The 20,331-nt window shown below is 53.4% G+C and overlaps 2 protein-coding genes across 5 annotated transcripts; one reads left to right on the top strand and one right to left on the bottom strand.

The window, feature by feature from the left end:
• Positions 1-969: 969 nt before the first annotated feature.
• Positions 970-11,868, bottom strand: Prpf31 (pre-mRNA processing factor 31). Its single transcript, XM_008827738.3, has 14 exons — positions 11,776-11,868; positions 11,055-11,239; positions 10,891-10,951; positions 9,496-9,579; positions 8,465-8,562; positions 7,607-7,713; positions 7,183-7,352; positions 6,091-6,248; positions 3,908-3,997; positions 2,848-2,975; positions 2,683-2,755; positions 1,960-2,088; positions 1,780-1,878; positions 970-1,392 (listed from the first exon to the last, which is right to left on the bottom strand). Exons 2-14 carry the CDS (start codon positions 11,229-11,231, stop codon positions 1,267-1,269), a joined length of 1,500 nt encoding a protein of 499 aa, XP_008825960.1. The 5' UTR covers positions 11,232-11,239; positions 11,776-11,868; the 3' UTR covers positions 970-1,266.
• Positions 11,869-11,935: 67 nt separating this feature from the next.
• Positions 11,936-20,309, top strand: Tfpt (TCF3 fusion partner). Of its 4 annotated transcripts, none has more exons than XM_029560933.1 (6): positions 11,936-12,131; positions 13,015-13,273; positions 17,107-17,177; positions 19,386-19,455; positions 19,536-19,784; positions 20,126-20,309. In XM_029560933.1, exons 2-6 carry the CDS (start codon positions 13,019-13,021, stop codon positions 20,243-20,245), a joined length of 765 nt encoding a protein of 254 aa, XP_029416793.1. In that variant the 5' UTR covers positions 11,936-12,131; positions 13,015-13,018; the 3' UTR covers positions 20,246-20,309. The 4 variants fall into 4 exon arrangements, with proteins under 4 accessions (XP_029416793.1, XP_017652294.1, XP_008825959.1 ...); XM_017796805.2 differs by having other exon boundaries at positions 11,936-12,154; XM_008827737.3 differs by having other exon boundaries at positions 11,936-12,315; positions 19,536-19,754; positions 20,126-20,281.
• Positions 20,310-20,331: the final 22 nt, after the last annotated feature.

Raw genomic sequence — 20,331 nt, 5'->3', positions numbered from 1 at the left:
TTTTTTGAGGCCCAGCTGACCTTGATCTCACAGAGATCTGCCTGTCTCTGCCTCCTGAATGCTGGGATTAAAGGTGTGTACCACCACGCCCAGCAATAAAATATTTTTTATAAAATTAAAATGAGGGACTAGAGAGACAGCTCAGTGGTTAAGAGGACAGACTGCTCCTAGAGAGGACCCAGGTTCGATTCCCAGCACCCACGTGGCGGCTCACAACTGTCTGTAACTCCAGTTCCAGAGGATCTGATGATGCCTTCTTCTGCCCTCCGAAGGCACTGCATCACATGGGTGCACTTACACACATACAGGCAATACTCATACACATAAAAATAATACTTCTAAAAGTAAAAAAATGAGGAACCTAACCACAGCAGCTGGATGACAAGCTCCCTGCTCAGACCCAGGAAGCTCGGCTCAAGTCGAGCAAAGAGCACCCTCCCTTCCCCTCTGCTTCAAACCAGACTCATGACATGCCCTAGGACTGGACCTCTCTGGCCCACCTTTTCCGAAACCTCAGCCCAATAAGGCACACTTGACAGTTCGGAGGTCAGACCAGGTAGTGTGTGCGGGCCTGCTCACCTGTCAGTGGTGCCAGCCAGGGTGGGGCTCCTGCCTGGAGACCCGGGCATGGTCCTGAGTGACCGTGGGTTAAAACAGGCCCCAACGAGTCCAGGGCTGGGTGCTTTTGCACATGCTTTCCAGGTGCCTCAGAAGGTGGAAGATCTTGGACCAACCAGGGCTCTGGCCTGAGAAACAATCCAATGGGCCTGTATTGAGCACCAGAGCTCTGTGGTGACCACACTGCTCGGCCATCAAAGTGCGATGTTCTGCCAGGGTTCAGAGATGGACAGGGCTCTTCTCCTCCTGGCATCCAGGACAAGAGTGGGAGGGGGCTGGCCCATGCCACTTGGACTTGAAGCCCCACAGCTCTGACTCCTCTGGGTGTTTCATAAATGATCACTCCCTATGGGCAGAGCCTGATGCTGTGCTTTTAATTGTACTCTTTCTAAAACAGCATCTCCTTCCCTGTTACAGTCAGGACAGTGTGATGAAAACCTGCTCTGCCCCCATGGGCCAACAGTGGTCTGGGTTCTGGGGATGCCGCCCAGGCTCTTCACCCTCCTCTTTGGATGCTGTGGCCTTGAGCCAAGGGCAGAGCAGGGCAGGGAGCCTCCACCACAGCCTCCTGGCTGGATGTCCATCACATCAGAAGCACAAGTCCGCCGTGTCTCTCCGGTGGATAGCGACCTGGGGTGCAGGCCCCCTTCAGGTGGACATGGTGCCGTTCTTCTCGCCCTTGACCTTGAGGAACTCTGCCATGCTAGAGAAGTACTTCTGGTTGGCCTCTGCCACCTTCTTCTCAGCTGCTTGTGGGTTCACGATCTCCAGACCCTGAGTGGAGGAGGGACAGGGTAAACCGAGGCACAGGCATCCAAGCCTGAGTTGAGGTTACTCCAACTGCATCAGCCATTTCAAAGGCAAAGACTGGCAGGCTCAGAGACTGAGTCACTGGGATCTGATTCCAAAGTTTGTCTGCAGGCGTCACAGCCATGTGCCACCACCTGTCGCTGCAAACCTTTGGCACTTAAATGTGGCAGGAGATGCAGAAGCTCCTCAGGTGTCAGTTAATAGGGCCTCTACCACAACCCCACCATACCTGCCTCACAAGGCAGGAAGGACACTTGTTCGGGGTCACTCGGGGGCAGGGGTGAAGGGGCCAGCCCAGAGGTGGGCATCCTGACCCTAGGGTGGATGTGGTACCCGGGGTGGCTGTGGTACCTGGAGTGGGGTGAAGGCCACACTGGAGGCTGTCCCTGAGGAGCGGTCACGGATGGTGGACTTCCCGCCATACACCACACTCTGCTTCTGCAGGGTCCGCTGTGGGGAGAAGGAGGCTGTGACTGTGATCCAGACTTAGCAGCTCCACCCGTCCCCATCTCCAACCAGCCCAGACCATACCTGCAGTGTCTTAGAGATCCTGGCTTTTGTGGCCTCATTCACTTGTGTCTGCCGTACACGCCCACTACCTGACTTGCCCAGGTGGCCCAGGCTAAAGCCCAGGTCCTCTTGGTAGGCGTCCTCCTCAATCTGGTGGGAATGGGAGTGGCATGTCAGCAAGCAGCTGGCCACATGCACCCCCTCAGCCCACTGGAAGCCCAAACAGTCTCCAGCTGGCCAGTCTCGTGAGTGTGCACTCAGCCTGGGGCCAACTGTGCTCAATGACGCTGGGAACCCTGTGACGGCTCAGCTCGATTCTGCTTGGGTACTGCTGGGGACCCTGTGAGGAATCGGGCCCTGGTGCTCATTACTGAACTGAGTTGGGTCAGGTCATCTCTTCCTATGTGTAGATTGGGGTGTCAAGAACTGAGATTGTTTGCACTGCTGCGGCAGCACCTAAGCTGATCCTTGCAGGACCAGTTGGATGATGCTCAGATATAGGGTGCAGTGTGTAGGGTCTACAGCAGGGCGTGACAACCTTAAGAAGCTAGGACCCTGCTGAGGAGCTTGGGAGGAGTTGGGTGGGGAGAGCTACAAAGATCACTATCATTGAGCTGGGTAGGTTTGAAGGGAGAGGCTGGGCAGGAGGGAGGAAGCAGGGGTAGCCCTAGATCTGCCCTAGTACTACAGGATAAAAAGATGGGAACCCCAGGGTTCCACAGCTGTTGCGAGAGCACATCTGACCTCTCCGAAGCTCATGCGGTTGGCTTGTTTCCGGATCTCTGTCAGCCCCAGCCGCTCCTTCATCTTGCGGTACCTGGGTTAGGTGGGTAGGGAGAGGGCACAGAGTTAGCCCAGAGGGTGCCAGTCTACCCCTTCCCTACCTGCAGCCCCAGCAGAGCCCATCACCTGCGGCCCCCTCGCTTCTTCCGCTGCCCGTCGAGGGGAGCAGGCAGCGGCTTCACCTGCTTCACAGGCGGTGGCTCCTGCCACTTGTCGAACTTTCGCTCAATCTCATCCTTCAGTTCGTAGCCCACCTGGACAGGGGGTTAGAGAGGCTGGGGCCAGTCATGTGGACTGTTCCCCCCAGCTCACCTATCCATCTACTGTGCATCTGTCCACTTGACAAGAGTACCCTCCCCATGACGCAATCTTCCTCCTGAGGGCTCTCAGGGTTTTGAAGCCCTCTGAAGAACCTGGTGCTCTTGACCCTGCATCCCAGGCTCAGCCCTCTACTGCCTCCATCTAAGTCCTTCAAAGGTAAATGGGCCAGGCAAAATCCCCGTGCATTTCCAGCATTCTAGCCCACTCCCTGGGCCAACAGATAGCACGTCACCTCCACTGTTTTGCTCTCACACCACCCATTCCCTGCCTCTTCCTTGAGAACAGATTGAGCTGTGTTTCATGTCCCTGGGGGTACCTGAGTGTGTAGTATCTGCTCCTGAATGCACAGGATCTTCTCTGTCCTGAGGCTTGCTCTGCTCCACTCAAGGCCTACATACCCTCTGCTAGCCACGTGACTTTCTAACTTCACTGGAGCACATGTTCAGACTTTCCAAAGCTCTTCCTGACATCCTAGCTGAGCAAGCATCTAGCCCTCCTCACTCCCCAGTTCTCCTTATTGTCCTTGGCATTCACTCAGCACTGCTGGAAACACTACAACTTCCTTGGCCTACGGGTGTTTTGGTCCATCTGGAACATAAATGCTGTGTAACACAGATCTACAATCCCAGCTACAAGGGAAGCTGGGGTGGGAGGATCTCAAGTTCTTCAAGGCCTTCCTGGGCTAGAGTGAGGCCCTGTTTCAGAACATTAAAAAAGGGCTGGAAGCTGAATGTGGTGGCCCATGGCAACTGATGAAGAGGTGGGAGGATGCTGCCCTTCTACTGGTCAGGAGCGAGCTTGTCTGCAGTGAGCACTTCCCATGAAAAGACCCAAGCCCCAGGGACAGATGCCTGTTCGTCTTTACCTTCCCCTCTGTGCTCTCATGGAAGCTGTCCACTCGGGCTGCCAGCGTGCACTTGGCGGCCACCAGCCGGGCTGCTTTCCGCCGGAGATCCTGGAGCAGTGGAAAGGAGGGAGTCTGTGTGAGCCCAGACAGAGACAGAGGGAAGGACCTCAGCAGCAGGCACCCCCAGGTTCCAGGAAGTGAGCCTCACACCCATGGGCTCATCCACTAAGTCTCTTGCAGGGTGCACTCCTACCTCCTTGGGTAATACTGAAACCGGGGACAGAGAGGAAGTCGCTTGGCCTAAGAAATCGGACAGCTATAAGGTAGCCAGTGGGAACACGCATCCTAGATATGTGTAGGGACCATCCATCTTATCCAGACTCCAACACCAGGCTAGTCTGATCACCACCCCCACTTCCCAGGGCTCCAAGTCATGCGCTGGGCAAAGAGAGCTGGTCAGTGATGGAGAGGGTTCTAATCCAAGCTGCCCAATTGCAGGGCTCCCAGTTCTCAGCCAGCCCACCACCCATAGCCTATATGCTTGAGCTGACCCAGGTGGGAGCAGAGAAGGAGAGACCCTCTGTGAATGAAGTGGCCTGCTGTGTGCCAGGCTCAGGAGGGTGGTCAGCTGGAGCCTCCGTGCCTGTACCCACCAGCGCTAGGATCCAACACCCACTCCCTGCTCTTGGGTCTGTCTGACTCGGGGCAAGCCATGGGCATCCCTGGCTCTGCTCCACTCAAAGGGCTGCTGTGAGGACCAAAGGAGAAAATGCACATGCAGGGCCCATAATGGGTTAGGAAACGTCCTTTTGCCATTGGCCGTCCACACTGTTGCTCTTCCTATACCTCAAGGGGAAGAGAAGGCTGGTCAAAGTAGGCCACAGACAGACCAGGTCCTGGACCAGGGCCAGCTCTCCCAAGATTTTTGTTTTTCTGAGACAGGAGCTCACTGGCCTTGAACTCCTAATCCTCCTGTGTCTACTCCCAAGTGCCAAGATTGTAGTTGTGTGCCATGCCCAGCCTTAATCTACTCTCAAAAATCACAAACCAGCCGGGGGTGGTGGCACACGCCTTTAATCCCAGCACTCAGGAGGCAGAGGCAGGCGGAGTTCACGGCCTCAAAACAAACAAAAAAAGCCCGGGGGTGGTGGCACACGCCTTTAATCCCAGCACTCAGGAGGCAGAGGCAGGCGGATCTCTGAGTTCAAGGCTATCCTGGTCTACATACTGAGTTCCAGGACAGCTGGGGCTGCAGGGAGACCCTGTCTCAAACAGACAAAACAGACACAAAGGCAGACATGGTGATTCATGAGGAATATCAGGAGTTTGAGGCCTGGGGTTCATTATATCAGACCCTGTCTCAAAACACCGCAGACCCATTTAAGACAAGCCTTTAATCACATTACAAATGGAGATTAAATAATAAAAATAAAAGAACCACCTGTGTATCACTGAAATTTGTGAGGTGACCCTTATTTTAAAAAACACCAAGAGGGGTGCACTTAAAACCCATGGCCAGACTCCATGAATCATCAAGTAAGAAAACTTGCAGTGGAAATAGGAAATAAAGAGCTAACACTGCTCAGTAAGTGTGGTCTGTGAGCTGGGGATGTTCCAGACCTGTGTCCGTTGCCTTAGGCTCCTGTGAGGTAGCCTTTGCTGGGGCCTAGGAGCCTTGGGCTAGGTTACAAGACACTTTCATACTGCAGGGCTGATTCAGACTGGGGTTCTAGTTTGGTTTGCGGCTACCAGACAGGCTAGAGACAGGTCAAACACATGGGCAACTCAATCCTGTCTACAAAATCAGGCCCCAGAGACCCTGACATGGAGGCTTAGAAGAATTTCCTGTTGTCATACGCTGCTCTGGAGAGCAGTGTGCCCTGACCCTGTGGGAAGAGTGGCCAGGAGGCCCTAAGTGCTGCCTTCTCTTGGACTCAGCTGAGCACTCTGGCTTGGTGGGTGTTTATTTGTGCCCCAGCCCGGGAACAAACCCCAAGGACAGTAGCTGTCTGAGCCCTCTTAAGTCCTGGTATCCATCCCACCCGAGAGGTCCTAAGGGATCTGACACAGGATGCGAGCGCAGAGCGCGGCCCCACTGCTGAGTGCTGTTCCTGGAGCTGTGACCTCACTCCTGCTTCCACGCTGCCCTGCCCTCCAGGGTCCTGGGGACTGTCAGACAAGGCATGGGGCTGAGGGCTCACCGGGGGCAGGGACTGCACGATGTCACTGTGGTAGATGTAGCCAGTGTGGGGCAGCACTGAGGTCGATGAGAAGCCAGACAGTGTCTTGCGCTGGGCCCCAAGCAGCATGATGTTGCAGGCAGGCATCTTGGAGAGGTTGGTCAGGCCGCCGGCCACACCTGCAGTGAGAAGTGAGGTCAGAAGAAATACAAGGCTCACGGCTGGGGGCTCCTGTGTGCTGTGCACCTCTGCTTAAGACAAGACTTCACTCTAACTCATAGCAGTCTTCCTGCCCCAGCCTTCACAGGATGTTTGTAAAATTTTTGTTTGAAGTTTTATTTTATGTGTTTGGGAGGGGGGTTCAGGGGACAACTATGTGGAGTGGTTCTCCCCTTCCACTTTTATGGGGGGTTAGGGGATTAAACTGAGGTTGTCAGGCTTGAGTGGCAAGTGATTTTACCCACTGAGATGTCTCTCTGGCCCAGGATCTTTAGAGGGATGGCTAAGGTAAGATGAGGTCCTATGGGCCCTGACTGATCTGATTGGCATCCTTGTGAGAAAGAGATGAGGACAGGCACCTACAGGATACGGCCAAGACTCGGAAGACTGGGCCAAGCAGAGGCTTCGGGAAAAGCCAACCGTGCTGGTACCTTGTCTCAGACTTGGGCGACTTTGACACACTCTGCAGCATAAGAGCCCTGGTCTGAGGGACTCTGAGATCATAGCCCAGTGAGCAAAGACAGTGGCTTTCCACACTCCCCTTGGGAGCCTCTCTCTGATGCAGGAGAAGGAAGGACTGACTACAGAAGTACCTGGGGAGGAGGAACGTACACGGCCAGGATTTGCTTCCCCATCTCACAAGTAAAGCAGGGTCAGAGAGTAGACTTTTCTACTCCCCAGCTGCCCCAGGGTCCAAGGAAGAGCTGGATCTGGGCAGCCTGCTTACCCTGGCTCTACCCAGACAGTTTCTAGACTTCCACTGTATGTCTGCACCAAGTCAGCTGACCCCAGTCTCCAGGGAGAGACATGCTGGAGTCCCTGAGGCCAAACACTTCCCCAAGACCACCCAACCCATCAGTGGACCCAGCCCATAGGACCCTGCTGGGACCTCACCCATGATCTTGGCAGCTGTGGATGCTCCAATGATGATGGACAGGTTGGGCGCAATGAAAGACATCCGGGACTCCACATACTCGTAGATGCGGTGCTTGGAGGCGTTCAGCTCCAGCGCCATGTCACAGGCCTCCTCCAGTCGCTCCAACTCCTCATCTGAGAGCTGCTGCCTGAAACGGGGTGGGGGACAGACCCCAGCTCTGCTGGGTATCTGACTGGTGTCCAGCCAACCTTCGGCTGTGTATGCATGTGTTTGTGTCACTCTGGGGTGATCCCAAGTCCTATCAGCCCAGAGGCCTAGGCACAAAGGTTCCTGGAAATCATAGTTCTCGGGCATTACTAGCCTGGCCAGCCTGGTCAGCCTATGTTGGATGTGCTCCGCCCTCTGGTGGGCCTGCAGTGCCTCACTCTGGGCCTTACATACCCCTGGGTGGTGGAGGCAGTGACGCTGACGACCATGATGGTGGCATTGGTCAGGATCTGCTGCAGGTTTTCGTTGTTCTTGCATTTGTCCAGGCTGTTGCCGAGCTCCTGGGGTAGGAAAGGGAGGGAGAAGTCACAGCAACCTGGGAAGGTACGAGAAGTTCTTTGGCTCCCACAGTCCACAGGTCTCCTCTTGAGGGGGAGGCGGGGAGGGAGGTCCATCTGCTGGAGACCTTCCTTGCCTGTCTCCAGGTTTACAACACCATTGCCTTAAGCATCAGCTCTGCCTGTTCCACTTGGCTGACAGGAAGAGGAACGTGGGCAAACAGCCTCCACGGAAGATGTGCAGCACTGAAGGAGCCTGTAGGCGCACATGTCTGGACACAGACACATGTCTGGTGCTGCCGTCCCGACTTCACGGACACAGGCGGGGCCCTGCTCTTCCATCTCTACCTGCTCCCGCCTCTCCTCCCAGAGAACCCAAAGCCTTCCATATCTGCTGTGCTCTGACCTTTCCCAGCTCCCCTCCCTGCCCCTCCTCACTCTCCCCTGGCTGTTCCCACCCAGAGCCTGTGCTCCTACACAGCTGTGGCCACTGCACCTTTGAATGGCTGTCTATATCAGCCTTTAAATGTCAGTTCAAATGCCACCTGCTTCGACCCCAGCCAGAGGCAGCTCAGGCCAGTGGGGACCAACCCATGAGATGTGTGGTGTGTGAGACGTCCTTGCCAGTGTTTGTCCCGCCCCGATGAGCCGCATTCACACCTCCCTATCATGTCCAACCCAGAGGCTTCGTGGATGCTTGGCCCTTATGTCAAGTGGCCCCAGTTCTTCCCGAGCCTGACTCCTCTCTCCTCACCTTGACAGTACGGATGTAATCCAGTGCGTTGGGGACCAAGGACTCCAGTTCAGGGAATCTCTTCGAGTACTTATCCCGGATAAACTTGTGGATGATGTCTAAGGCAGACAGGGAAGGCAGGTGTCTACTGAGGGGGAGGGAGATGCTGCGGCTTATCCCTAACGTCCACTGCCACTTCTCTTTAGCAAAGGGAAGTCCTGAATCACGGCTTGATGCATGGGCACCAGTACAAAGTCTACAGTGCCTGGCTGCTCTTGATACTACATGTGGGCAGGAATTACTTCTGGTCTCTAAGATAGGAGCTGACACATGCAGATTCCTGATCATGCCCTTAAGAAAAACATCTATAATTGGCTAGGCAGTTAGGGTAAAAAGACCCCAAAGAAAAGTAGCCAGTTTCTTGGGCCTCTTAGCAACATACTCTTTTCCAAAGGCCAAAAATGTCAAAAGTATTTGGGAGCTCTTATCCCTAAAAGATTTCAGGGTTACCTCTTCAGAGGGGGGTGTGTTAGAATAGCAAAAAGCCCCATAAAACAAAGAGTACACAAAGTTGTTCAGGAAAAAGTGATGGGGAGATACGGGAGGAGTTGGAGGGGAGGGAGTGGGCGTGGATTTGATCAAAATACCTTATATGTACGTATGACATTCTCCATAATTTTTTTTTTAAAGTTAGAAAACAAAAATAATAAATAAATAAATAAATAAGTAAATAAATAAATGCATGTCCGCATCCTCCCTCTCCACTGTGCTGGTGGGGAGGTGGAGGTGATGGCTGGAGCATGACACAGGTGGCAGACGGACAAGACAGAGCGTGGGCCTGAAGGCAGTCAGGGTGACTCCAGGCCTGCTCTGCTCAGTCAGCCTTCTACCAAGGAAGAGAAGCATTCCTCTAGATGTGGGTCAGTCTGTTATAGCAGGTGAACAAAGCAACCAGAAGTGGTCCAGGTTCATGCCTGTTCCTTCCCTTGGGACAGGGGAGAGGATGAAACACACAGGGCAAGGTTGTCGCCACGCCACTTCCCAGTACTCACTCAGCTCGTTCTCAATCTCCACAGTCAGGTTGTTGGCATCCACAATGACTCGGTACTCAGGAGCTGCCTCCACTGGTCCCATCACTATGGAGACAGAAGCAGTCCTTGATGGGGTTGATGGACCCAACCCCTCCCAGGTCACATAGCTGGGGGAGACTGGGGCTGAGGTTGGATGGGAGCAAGAAGGAGGGGCTGGAGGGCTGAAGCATGCACAAGGTGTTTGCAGACCTCCCCTGGACCCACATTCCTGCCTCTCATCATTTCCTGTAATCCATTTTCCAGATCAATCTGGTCTTGACCTCATCTTGCTCAAAACAATCCTTCTGTGGCTCCCCACAACCAACCCTGAGCCCAGTGACAAGCTCCTCAGCCTGGTGCCCAAGGTCTCCCACACTTGGAAGCCCCACAAGGACAAGTGCTTGATCTGTTTCCCACAGAGCACAGGAGTCACTCCAAGGAGAACCGCTGATGCTACAGCCTGGCTTCTGCCTTCCTACCCTATCCTCTCAGCCACGAGGCCTGGCTACAGTGTGCTGGGCTGTTTCACCCTGCCCAGCCTTCACATGTGCTGTTTCCTCTCTCTGGAAATAGCCCTCAATCTATTTCTAGATACCTCACTTTGTGCATTAATGACACTGATGGCAGGTGTGGTGGCACACGCATGCCTTTAATCCCAGGCCAGGTATGGTGGCTCCTGCCTGTAATCCCAATGCTTGGGAAGCTGAGAGAAGATGCTTGCTGGGAGCTCAAGGCCATCCTAGGCTGCCTAGTGAGATCCTGGCCAGCCTGGGCTACAGAGTGAGATCCTATCTCCATAAAAAAAAAAAAAAATTATGCCAGGCATGGTGGTGCACACCTTTAACCCCAGCACTTGTGAGGCAGAGGCAGGCAGATCTTTGTGAGATCGAGGCCAGCCTGGTCTACATAGTGAGTTCCAAGCCAGCTGGGGCTACAGGCAAACATGTCTCAAAAAACCCAAAAATAAATTTGTTTATATCTGTATCTATCTATAGATAGATACAGATATAGTTTACAGATGTGAAAAGAGCCCTATAGTTTAGGGAACCCTGAAGTAAATCCTCTCACAACTAGAATGCTTACGACACAGCAAGGACTTAAGCATCAGTTTTACAGTGCAATGTGTATGTATACATTTCCAAGACAGGAGCTTATCCAAGCTGAACTAGACCTCACTCTGTATTCCATGCTGGACTTGAACTCATGATACTCCTGCCTCAGTGCCCTGAGCGATGAGACTAAAGGCAGATGTCACCATGCCCAGGTAAATATTTTGGGAGCTGGGGTGGCTAGAAGAGTGCTCTGGAGAAAAACAGAGATTCAAGCCACAAGGAGCAAAAGAGGCATGGACAGAAGAGAGTACGGGTGAAGAGGCACCTTCTGAGGCTTTGGCTTGCTTGCTGATATATTCTTCAATCTTCATCATGATTTCAGCAAACTGTTAGGGAAGGAGACTAGACTCAGAACCCAAGGCTCCCAAGAAAGAACGGCTATGCCTACTGCCCTTCCTGGGAACTTCTGCCTATGGAGTACCCTCTCACCATCTTGCTGTCCCATAGTTTGGCAATGCTCTTGACCGAATCCCCAGAAAGATCCAGCTGTGTGTCCTCCTGTACATCCTCAATTGTTGGCTCCTCCTCTTCTTCTCCATAGCTTCCTCCTTCCTCTTCTTCCGCCGCCTCCTCAAGATCAGCCAAGAGCTCGTCTGCCAGAGACATCCCAAGACCTGTGGAAAACGGAAAGTGGGGCTGCCCAAAACTGCAGCTAGGCAAGGCCCTACAGGCGCATATACCGAGCACAGTGGCATGCAGGCTCCACTAGGACAGGTGTGTGTCTGTTTGCTCTGTTCTCTGGAGGATGTCTTCAGTTGCTACACATGCAGAACACAGACACACCTCCAAGTACCACCTGCCTTTCCCCCACCTCTAGGTCTCCATGCAATCAGTCCCCTTTGCCTAAAGTGGCTCCCCTTCCCCACTCTGCCTTCAGCTCCCGTGTTCCTTCAGTCTGACCCACACGCCCATTCCAGCCTAAGGTAAGTCGCTTTGTGATCAACACCCGCCCTGCATGTTGGTTCTAAAGCGCCTCGTACGTTGAAGACTACTTAAGTGATGATTAAGTCGGCCTCCCCCGCATCAGTCAAGGTTCTAAGGCAGTAGGGACCGACTTCTGGTTCGGGCCTGTCCCCACGGCCAGACCCAGTAGCTGGGCTTCCCGCCCTCCCTGGGCTTCCCGCCCTCCCTTCCTCTCCATCTCACTCACCGCTTCTATCCCCGCACAACCGTTTCTAAGAAATCCGCTTCCCCAGTGCTGTCGACGCTCTCTGATGACGTTTACCCAGCGCTGCACTCTGATTGGTTACCACCCCCGCGACGTTTCCGGCAGCGTTTGGAACAACAACTTTATTAGCAGCTGACTCGCAGGACGGCGGCAGGACCAGCCGGAGAGTAGGGCTCGGCGAGCTCGCGGGACGCTGCGGACTGAGCCTGCCTGGCGAAGAATCGCCTTGACTCTTGACACGGCGTCGAGACAGGAAAAAAGACGGCAACGACGCAGACGACCGGTGGCGGCGTTAGACGATAACCGGGGCTTCCAGCCGGGACTCGGGGTCGGCTCAGGTGGGGTGGAAGCGAAAGCGGAGGTAGGAAACTACAATTCCCAGAAAGCGCTGGGCTTCTGGAGTTGCATAGCCTGATGGGACTGGTAGTTTTGCGCACGGTTCCTGCTGTCTACCTGAGGTTGAAGTTTTGAGATTTGAGGTGTCTCCAGAGCAGGAGAGATGGAACTGGAGCAGAGAGAGGGGTGAGTGGCTGAGTTTTGGGGTAAACGGGGAGTCCGGAAACGCGGTTGCGTGATGTACACAGATGGGCCCTGGTGCCCTGAGGGGTGATGGGGATGTAGTTCGTGCAGTTGCTTTTCTTTAGAATCCTTTTGGGGTACCTGGAGCATTCCAGGAGAGGAGAAGGCTAGGAGTCTTATGTGGACTCATGGGTCTGATAGGCCAGGAGACTGTGGATTCCGAGGACTGATCCGATTTCTGGATGGAGGGAGGAGGCTGGGGTTTGGACTCGGGTCTGAGAGAGGAGGGACGGGGTCTGGATTCCTAGGTCTGTGTTAGATTGGGATTTTAATATCTGAGGCTTAGGGAAGAGGGTTGGGGTCTGGACTCCTGGGTCCTGGAAGAGGACTGAGTCTGAGGAGAAGGGCTGGAGTCAGGGTTGGGCCTGGACCCCAGGATCTGGAAGAGGAGGACTGGGGCCTGGACTCCTAGGTCTGAGGGAAGAGGGCTTGGGACTGAACACCTGGGTCCGAGGGAGGAGGGCTGGGGTCTGAACATCTTGAGTCTGAGGGAGGAGGACTTGGAGCCTGCAACCCTGGGTATGATGGAGAAGGGTTATGGACCCTTGCGTTTGAGGGCAGAGGACTGGAGTCTGGACCCTGGGTCTTAGGAGGGAGTGCGAGCACCAGAATTCAGGCTTCTGCACCTCCCTGACCTTACAGGACCATGGCAGCTGTGGGCTTCGAGGAATTCTCGGCCCCACCGGGCTCCGAGCTGGCTCTGCCTCCTCTGTTTGGTGGTCACATCCTGGAGAGTGAGCTGGAGACAGAAGTGGAGTTTGTATCTGGCGGTCTGGGAAGTTCAGGACTCCGGGAGCGGGATGAAGAGGAAGAGGCAGCCCGGGGTCGGAGGCGGCGCCAACGGGAACTGAATCGAAGAAAGTACCAGGCGCTAGGTCGTCGCTGCCGGGAGATGGAGCAGGTAGGTGAGTGTGGAGTCCTGTTTAGGGGTCCTTGGCCTAAACTGCCTCCTCTTCCCGGTTCCCACCTGCCTCCATGCCCTCCTGTTCTTGGACAAGCAATCGAATGTTTGTTTACTGGTTTCTCATGTATTCAGCACCCAGTGTGGGTCTTACACTGTGCCCAGTTCTCGAGCACTGTCTCTTCCAGAACATCTGCATTAATTACTTTGCTTGTTGCTGTGACAAAATACCTGAGACAGTGTGAGGAATGAAGGGCTTGTTCTGGCTTGCAAGCTGAGGGTACATCGTGGTGGGGAAGGCATTGTGGCAGGATTGTGAGGCAGCCAGTCACAGTGCATCCATAGTCAGGAAGCAGAGAGAGGCAAATGAATGCCGGTGTCCAGCTTAACATGCCTTTTCAGTCCATCCCAGATTCCCACGTGTGGAATGGCCCCACCAACTTCTAGGATGGGTCTGCCCACGTCAACCCAATCTGAAAATTCCTTCACCGACATGCCCAGAGCCTTGTATCCTGTGTGACTTTAGATCCCATCTTGTCGAAAAGTCAGTATTAACCATCGCCGTGTCAGACACCCATCTGTCCCCCAAAGTGTCATAGGTGAATCTCACACACCTCACTCACTGCAGCCAAGCAGATCCCCTGCTCACCTGAGGCACCCTGAGACTTACCCAGTCTGCCTCTTGAATCTCTCTTGGGTCCTTCCTCCCTCTTCCCTGCAGCCTGTACCTCAGTTTAACTCCTCACAAGTCGTAGCATTTGCTTCCTTGGTAAGGAGAAGGAAGGAGCAGTGGGCAGTGCTCAGATCTCAGTAAGTCAGGAACTCCAGGCAAGAAGTTTGGAATTTTCTGTCTTTGTGTGAGAGAAGGACCTGATAAGGGGCTTTAAATAGAAGGGGTTGGGCGGACAGGGTCAGGTCTCGTTGCTTGAAGGGTCTGTGGGTAGTTGTATTAAGTCTGTCCCGATCCCTGTGATGGAGTACTACAAACTGGTGGCTGAGCAAAATATTCACTTCCTGAGGGTTTAAGAGGTGTGAGGTCTGTGGTCAAGCTGTCAGCAGGGGTGGGGCCTCTGGAGGCTGAAGGAGAATGGGTCCAGGCTTCAGAGACTGCTGGCAGTCTTTGGTGTCCTTTGCTGTGTAGAAGTGTCTCCCCATTCCTTGTCTTCACCCTCCCAGAACGTCCCCCTGTGTGGGGGTCAGTGTCTTAGTTCCTGCTTTCTATGAGGCCAACAGTCATCAGATTAGCTGCCACTCCAGTGACCTCAGGTGGAGTGGGTTACCTCTGAGACCACCTTCGTTCCATACAGGCTCACATTCTCAAGTACTGGGGGTTAGGGTTCCAACATGTCTCTGGGGGCTGCAGTGATAACTGCACAACAGTGGTGCTGACAGGTCCTGGAATGAGAGAAGCTTGGGACCAGGAGCTTGGGGAGGGATTCCAGATGCTGTTTAGGAGGGGGTGCGGTGGCCCAAAAGGGCTCAATTTAAGTCTTTGTTCTTTCTTTAAAGAAAAATATTGTTATTATTATTATTATTATTATTATTATTATTATTTTGGTCTTTTTGAGACAGGGTCTCCCTGTAGCCCAGCTGTCCTAGAACTCAGAAAAATATTATTTTTATTTCATGTATATGAGTGTTATTGCCTGCATGTATGTAAGTGCATCCATGTCATGCAATGCCCACAGAGGTCAGAAGAGGGTGTCAGATCCCCTGGAACTACAGGTGTTTGTTAGCTGCCATGTGGGTGCTGGGAACCCAACCCAGGTCTTCTGCAAGAACAGCCAGTGCTCTTAACTGCTGAGCCACTTCTCCAGCCCCTGTCTTTATTTTTTAGACAGGGTCTCACTGTGTAGCTTTGGCTGACCTGGAACTCACTGTGTAGACCAGGCTGACCTTGGACTCACAGAGATCTATTTGTTTATTTGTTTGTTTGTTTATTTATTTTCTATGTGTATGAGTGTCTTGCTTGCATGTATGTAAGTGCACCATCTGCATGCAGTGCCTGTGGAGGCCAGAAGACAGAGTTGGATTCCTTGGAACTGGAATTACAGATGTTTGTTAGCTGCCATATAGGTATGCAGCCAGTGCTCTTAACTCCTGAGCCATTGCTCCAACTCCACATTATAGTTTAATACTGATTTTTTTTTGAGAATCTCATACATGAATATTACGCATTTTGATCATATTCATCCCCATTCCGTCCCCACCTCCTCTCAGATCTATCCCCATCCCCCTAGAGATTTATTTTTATTAATTATTTGTCTCTGTGTGAATGTGCATGTGTGTATGTAGGCATGTGTGTGCGGGTAGCCACAAAGTCCAGAGGGGGACATTGGATCCCTTGTAGCCGTTACAGGCTTTTATGAGCTGCCCAGTGTGGATGTTGGGATCTGAACTCTCATCCTCTGATAGAGCAATTAAGTGCTTTTAGCTGCTGAGCCAGCTCTACAGCCCCAAAGCCTGTTCTGAGTCCACTCCCCTAAGAAGAGACTCTGTTGAGGAGACAGACTCTCAGGAACCCAAAGCTCAGGTTGAGTAACCTGCCCAAGTTCGTACAGCTGGTAAGTGGAAGGGCCACTTGGCCAAATCATATCTCTTCTCCATGTCTAGGCCAGGGTCCTCAGAAACCTCAGGAGCTCTTCTCTGACCCTGGAGTGTTTTCCTCCTGGCCTGTCACTCATCCCCTGCCATCATGTGGTCTTAGCCCAAAGTTCTCCTCATGGCTCTTAGTACAACACAGCATCCACCTGGCCTCACCTGGCACATCAGATGGTTTCCATCAAACCTTTGTCAATTCTTTTATTAGCTATTCATGTATTGCTGTGCGCACAGTGCCCCACAGAAACAACTGTAGGGAGGAAAGATGTATTTAGTTCATGGTTCAGGGGGTTTCAGTCCACTACAAGGAACACTTGGTGGAGCAACTCTGTTGGTGGAGGCGGGAGCATGTGGCGGAGGCTGTTCACATCACAGCAGACAGGGAGCAGGGAGAGAGGCAGGACCCAGAGGCAAGATGTAACCTGCACAGGCCCAGTCCTTGTAGCCTATTTCTGTTAGGCAGACCCCACTCCCAAAGTTTCCAGAACCTCCTACCACCAGCTGAGGACCAAGCATTGAAAACTGAGCCTGTGAGAGATGTTTCAGATTCAGAGAAAAAGTCCTTTGGTTATTCATCCAGCGCGGGTCAACTGGCTGTGCCAGGCAAGTCTGCTAAGGCTCTAGGCTCTGGCATGTCACCATCCTGGGGAGCCTGTGTTGTGGATGGTAAGACAGACAGACAGCAAGTGGAGTGGACAAGGTGTGAGTGTTAAGGAAAATAAGAGTGGGTAGATTGACAGGGTTCTGGCATGAGAATTGGCGAGGTGGTGTCACAACCAAGGCCATTTCCTGAGCAGGTGACATTTGAACTAAGACTTGACAGTCAGGAGATTTAGACTAAAGAGAAGACTAACGAGGTGTGGTGGTACACGCCTTTAGTCCCAGCACTCATGTGGCAGAGGCAGGCAGATCTCGGTGAGTTCAAGGCAGCCTGGTCTACATAGTGAGTTCCAGGCCAGCTGGGGTTAGAGGGAGACCCTATCTCAAAAAGACCACCCCCTCCAAGAAAAGAGAGAGAAGACTATGGAAAGCTCCTGGTTAGGCTAGGTGTGCACTCTGGGGAGTCGGATGGAGGCCAGCATGCTTGGGTAGGGGAAGGATAGATGAATTAGGGTCTCAGGTGCTGGATTGTCTCCATGGAGCCTGGTACAGCGAAGGTGCTCCATACTCAGTAAATGAAGGGGAGAGTGGATGGAACCCAGTGACCTGTGCTTCCTCCCGCCTCCCTGCAGGTGAACGAGCGGGTCTTGAACAGGCTCCATCAGGTGCAGAGGATAACTCGGAGACTCCAGCAGGAGCGCAGGTACCGCCTTCCCCATGTCCCGTGCGGCCCCGCATTCCCACCTCTTCTCCACCATTAACATCTCCCGTCTACCCAGCCCTCACAGGCCACAAGGCTGGAGACATGAGCCCAGAATGACATGAATGGCAAAGTGGAATCGGTCTTGGGGAGATGAGCTGGGCCTGGGGCTGCTCCCTGTGAGGAGGGAGATGGCAGGAAGGAAGCAGCGCAGCACGCTCGTACTGTGACTCCAAGCGGGGCAGGTGTCATCTGCTCTCTGAGCTGCATCCTCCGGTCATTAAGGGTGGCAGCAGCCTCAGGAGGCTGCAGCGAGGGCTGAGCTGGAGTTCACTGGGAGGAACTCAAGGCAGTGCTTCCTGCAGCTGGCTGCACTGGCATCACCATGACCAGGAGGCCTTGAGCCCCACAGCCACTATGTCCCAGTGAAACAGGAACAAGCCTTGTGATGCGGAGCTCCGTGAGGCCAGGGCCACCCAGTACTTCCACCCCAGCTCACACAGCTTGGCACTCAGACCCTCCCTCTCAGAGCCCTTCCTAATGCTCTGCTCTTCCTGGGCTGTTCCTTCTTAGCTCTCTGCTGGCCCATCTTCACAGTCCCAGACCCTCATCCAGCAGTCGGTTCCCCAGGACTCTGTCCAGTATGGTAGCTGCTGCCTACAGGCAGCTTGCTTATATTTGATTCATTCAAATTAAATTTTAGGGGTTAGAGAGATGGTTCAGGTGCTGAGTACTTGCTGGGGTACCTGAAGAGATGGCTCAGTGGTTAAGAGCATGTACTACTCTTGAAGAGGACCCAAGTTCAATTCCTAGCACCCATGTCAGGCAACTCACAACTGTCAGTAATAACTCTAGTTTCAGGGAATCTGACACCTCTGGCTTCCAAGGGCACCTGCACTCATAAACACCCCTCCCCAAAATTAAAAATAATAAAAATGAATCTTTTTTTTTGGTCTTTTTGAGACAGGGTCTCCCTGTAGCCCCAGCTGGCCTGGAACTCACTATGTAGACCAGACTGGCCTTGAACTCACAGAGATCTGCCTGCCTCTGCCTCCCAAGTGCCGGGATTAAAGGCATGTGCCACCATGCCCAGCATGAAAATGAATCTTACAAAATAAAAAGAGCACTGGCTGCTTTTGCAGAGGACTTGGGTTCAGATCCAGCACCTACATGGCAGCTCACAGTCGTCTGTAACTCCAGATCCAGGGGATGCATGTCCTCTGTGGGCTGCTGCATGCACATGGTCCACGTAAACTCACGCAAACCTACACTCACATGAAAAAAATGAATAAATTTGAAAATTTTTAAATTTCATTAAATTGTTATTGAAAATTCTGTTTCTGAGTGGCTTGAGATACACAAGGGCTCTGTTAGTCACATTTTTACTTAAAGTCTGATGGCACAGGACTGTAAAGTGTTCAGGAGGCCAAGGCAGGGGAAATCAGCAGTTAAAGGCCTACCTGGACTACAGATTCAAGACCAGCCTGGGCAACTTAGTAAGACCCTATCTCAAAAACAGGCCCAGGACCAGGCATGGTGGTACACACTTCTAATCCTAACACTTGGGAGGCAGAGGCAGGTGGACCTCTGAGTTCAAGGCCAGCCTGGTCTACACTGAAGGTTCCAGAGCAGCCAGGGTGGTACAGTGAGAACCTGTCTCAAAACAAAACAAACACGGGGCTGAAGAGCTGCCCCAGCAGTTAAGAGCACTGGCTGCTCTTGCAGAGGACCTGAGTTCAGTTCCCAGCACCCACATGGCTGCTAACAACCATCTGTAACTCCAGTTCTAGGGGATCCAACACTATCTTTTGTCCTCAGGCATTGTGTGACACAGGTGCATTTATATACATGCAGGAAAAGCACTCTTACACTTTAGATAAGAGGGCTGAGCCCACAGCTCAGTAGGCGTGTTTGAAGCATGTTTGAGGCTGGGTTGAGTCTCCAGTACCACTAACAAAAAAGAGCTGTTGAGTGTTTGCTGGATTCAGACTGTGTACTTGGAGACTGTCTGGGACGTCACAGCATCTAGCCCAGCTAAGCTTTTCCCAGAGCAGGAGAGTGAGGGTTGGTCGGGTTCTCAGGCTGCAAAGCTGCCAGACCTTTCTGCTTCAGAATAACTTTGGCTTCCAGTAGAGTGAGACTGGGCTCTGCCTTCCATCCCTCTCATGGAAGGTAGGCTGTCTCAGTGTCCAGACATCTCTGTCTCCTCAGATTCCTCATGAGAGTACTGGACTCCTATGGGGATGACTACAGGGCCAGCCAGTTCACCATTGTGTTGGAGGTAAGTGCTGGTCTCCAGGAGGGTTGGGGGAACCAGGGCCCAGGACAGTCTTCAGTCACTTCTCCCTTGCACACTACTAGGACGATGGCAGCCAAGGCACAGATGTCCCCACCCCAGGCAATGCTGAAAACGAGCCTCCAGAGAAAGAGGGTCTGTCCCCACCCAGAAGGACACCTGCACCCCCAGAACCCAGGAGCCCAGCCCTTGGCGAAGGACCCAGTGGGCGGAAAAGGCGGCGGGCACCACGGGATGGATGCCGAGCAGGGGCTGGGCTGACCCCAGAACTGGCCCCAGTGCAGGTGGGAGCCGAGGGCTGGGGCCAAGGCGCGGTGAGAATCCTGGACAGATCCTTGAGGAGGGGTGCAGGGCCAGGGAGGCCTGGAGGAAGGGCAAAGCAGGAGGGGTTGAAATCAGGACAGGGAAGAAGATGGGGAGGTCAGGCTTGAAGGACTGCAAAAGACTGGGAGCAGAGGGAGGAAGGGGGAGGAGGACTGCAGAAGACTGGGAGCAGAGGGAGGAAGAGGGGAGGCAGGTAAGGGTTGGGAGACCCTGGGGTTGCCTCTTGACTACAGGAAGTCATCTGACCTGGGAAGCCAGCACCCACAGGCTGGCAGGGTGGGGGTCTTCGTGGTCTCCAGAACCACTCACGCCTTGTTCCTCATCTTCCCAGATTAAGGTTGAGGAAGACTTTGGCTTCGACGCAGATGAGGCCTTGGATTCAAGTTGGGTTTCTCGAGGGCCAGACAAACTGCTATCCTACCCCACCCTAGCCAGCCCACCCTTTGATTAAGCTTCCCTCCCCAATAAAGACTCCCCTCCCCCCACATTTGCATAGGCCACTGTCTGTTTCTCCCACCTCTGATCATACTCAAGGCT

This window comes from Nannospalax galili, unplaced genomic scaffold, assembly GCF_000622305.1.
Source record: "Nannospalax galili isolate Female #2095 unplaced genomic scaffold, S.galili_v1.0 scaffold632, whole genome shotgun sequence".
In the NCBI taxonomy this organism is placed as follows: Eukaryota; Metazoa; Chordata; class Mammalia; order Rodentia; family Spalacidae; genus Nannospalax; species Nannospalax galili.
The sequence above is the reverse complement of the archived record's forward strand: the minus strand, read 5'-3'. Positions and strand labels throughout refer to the sequence as shown.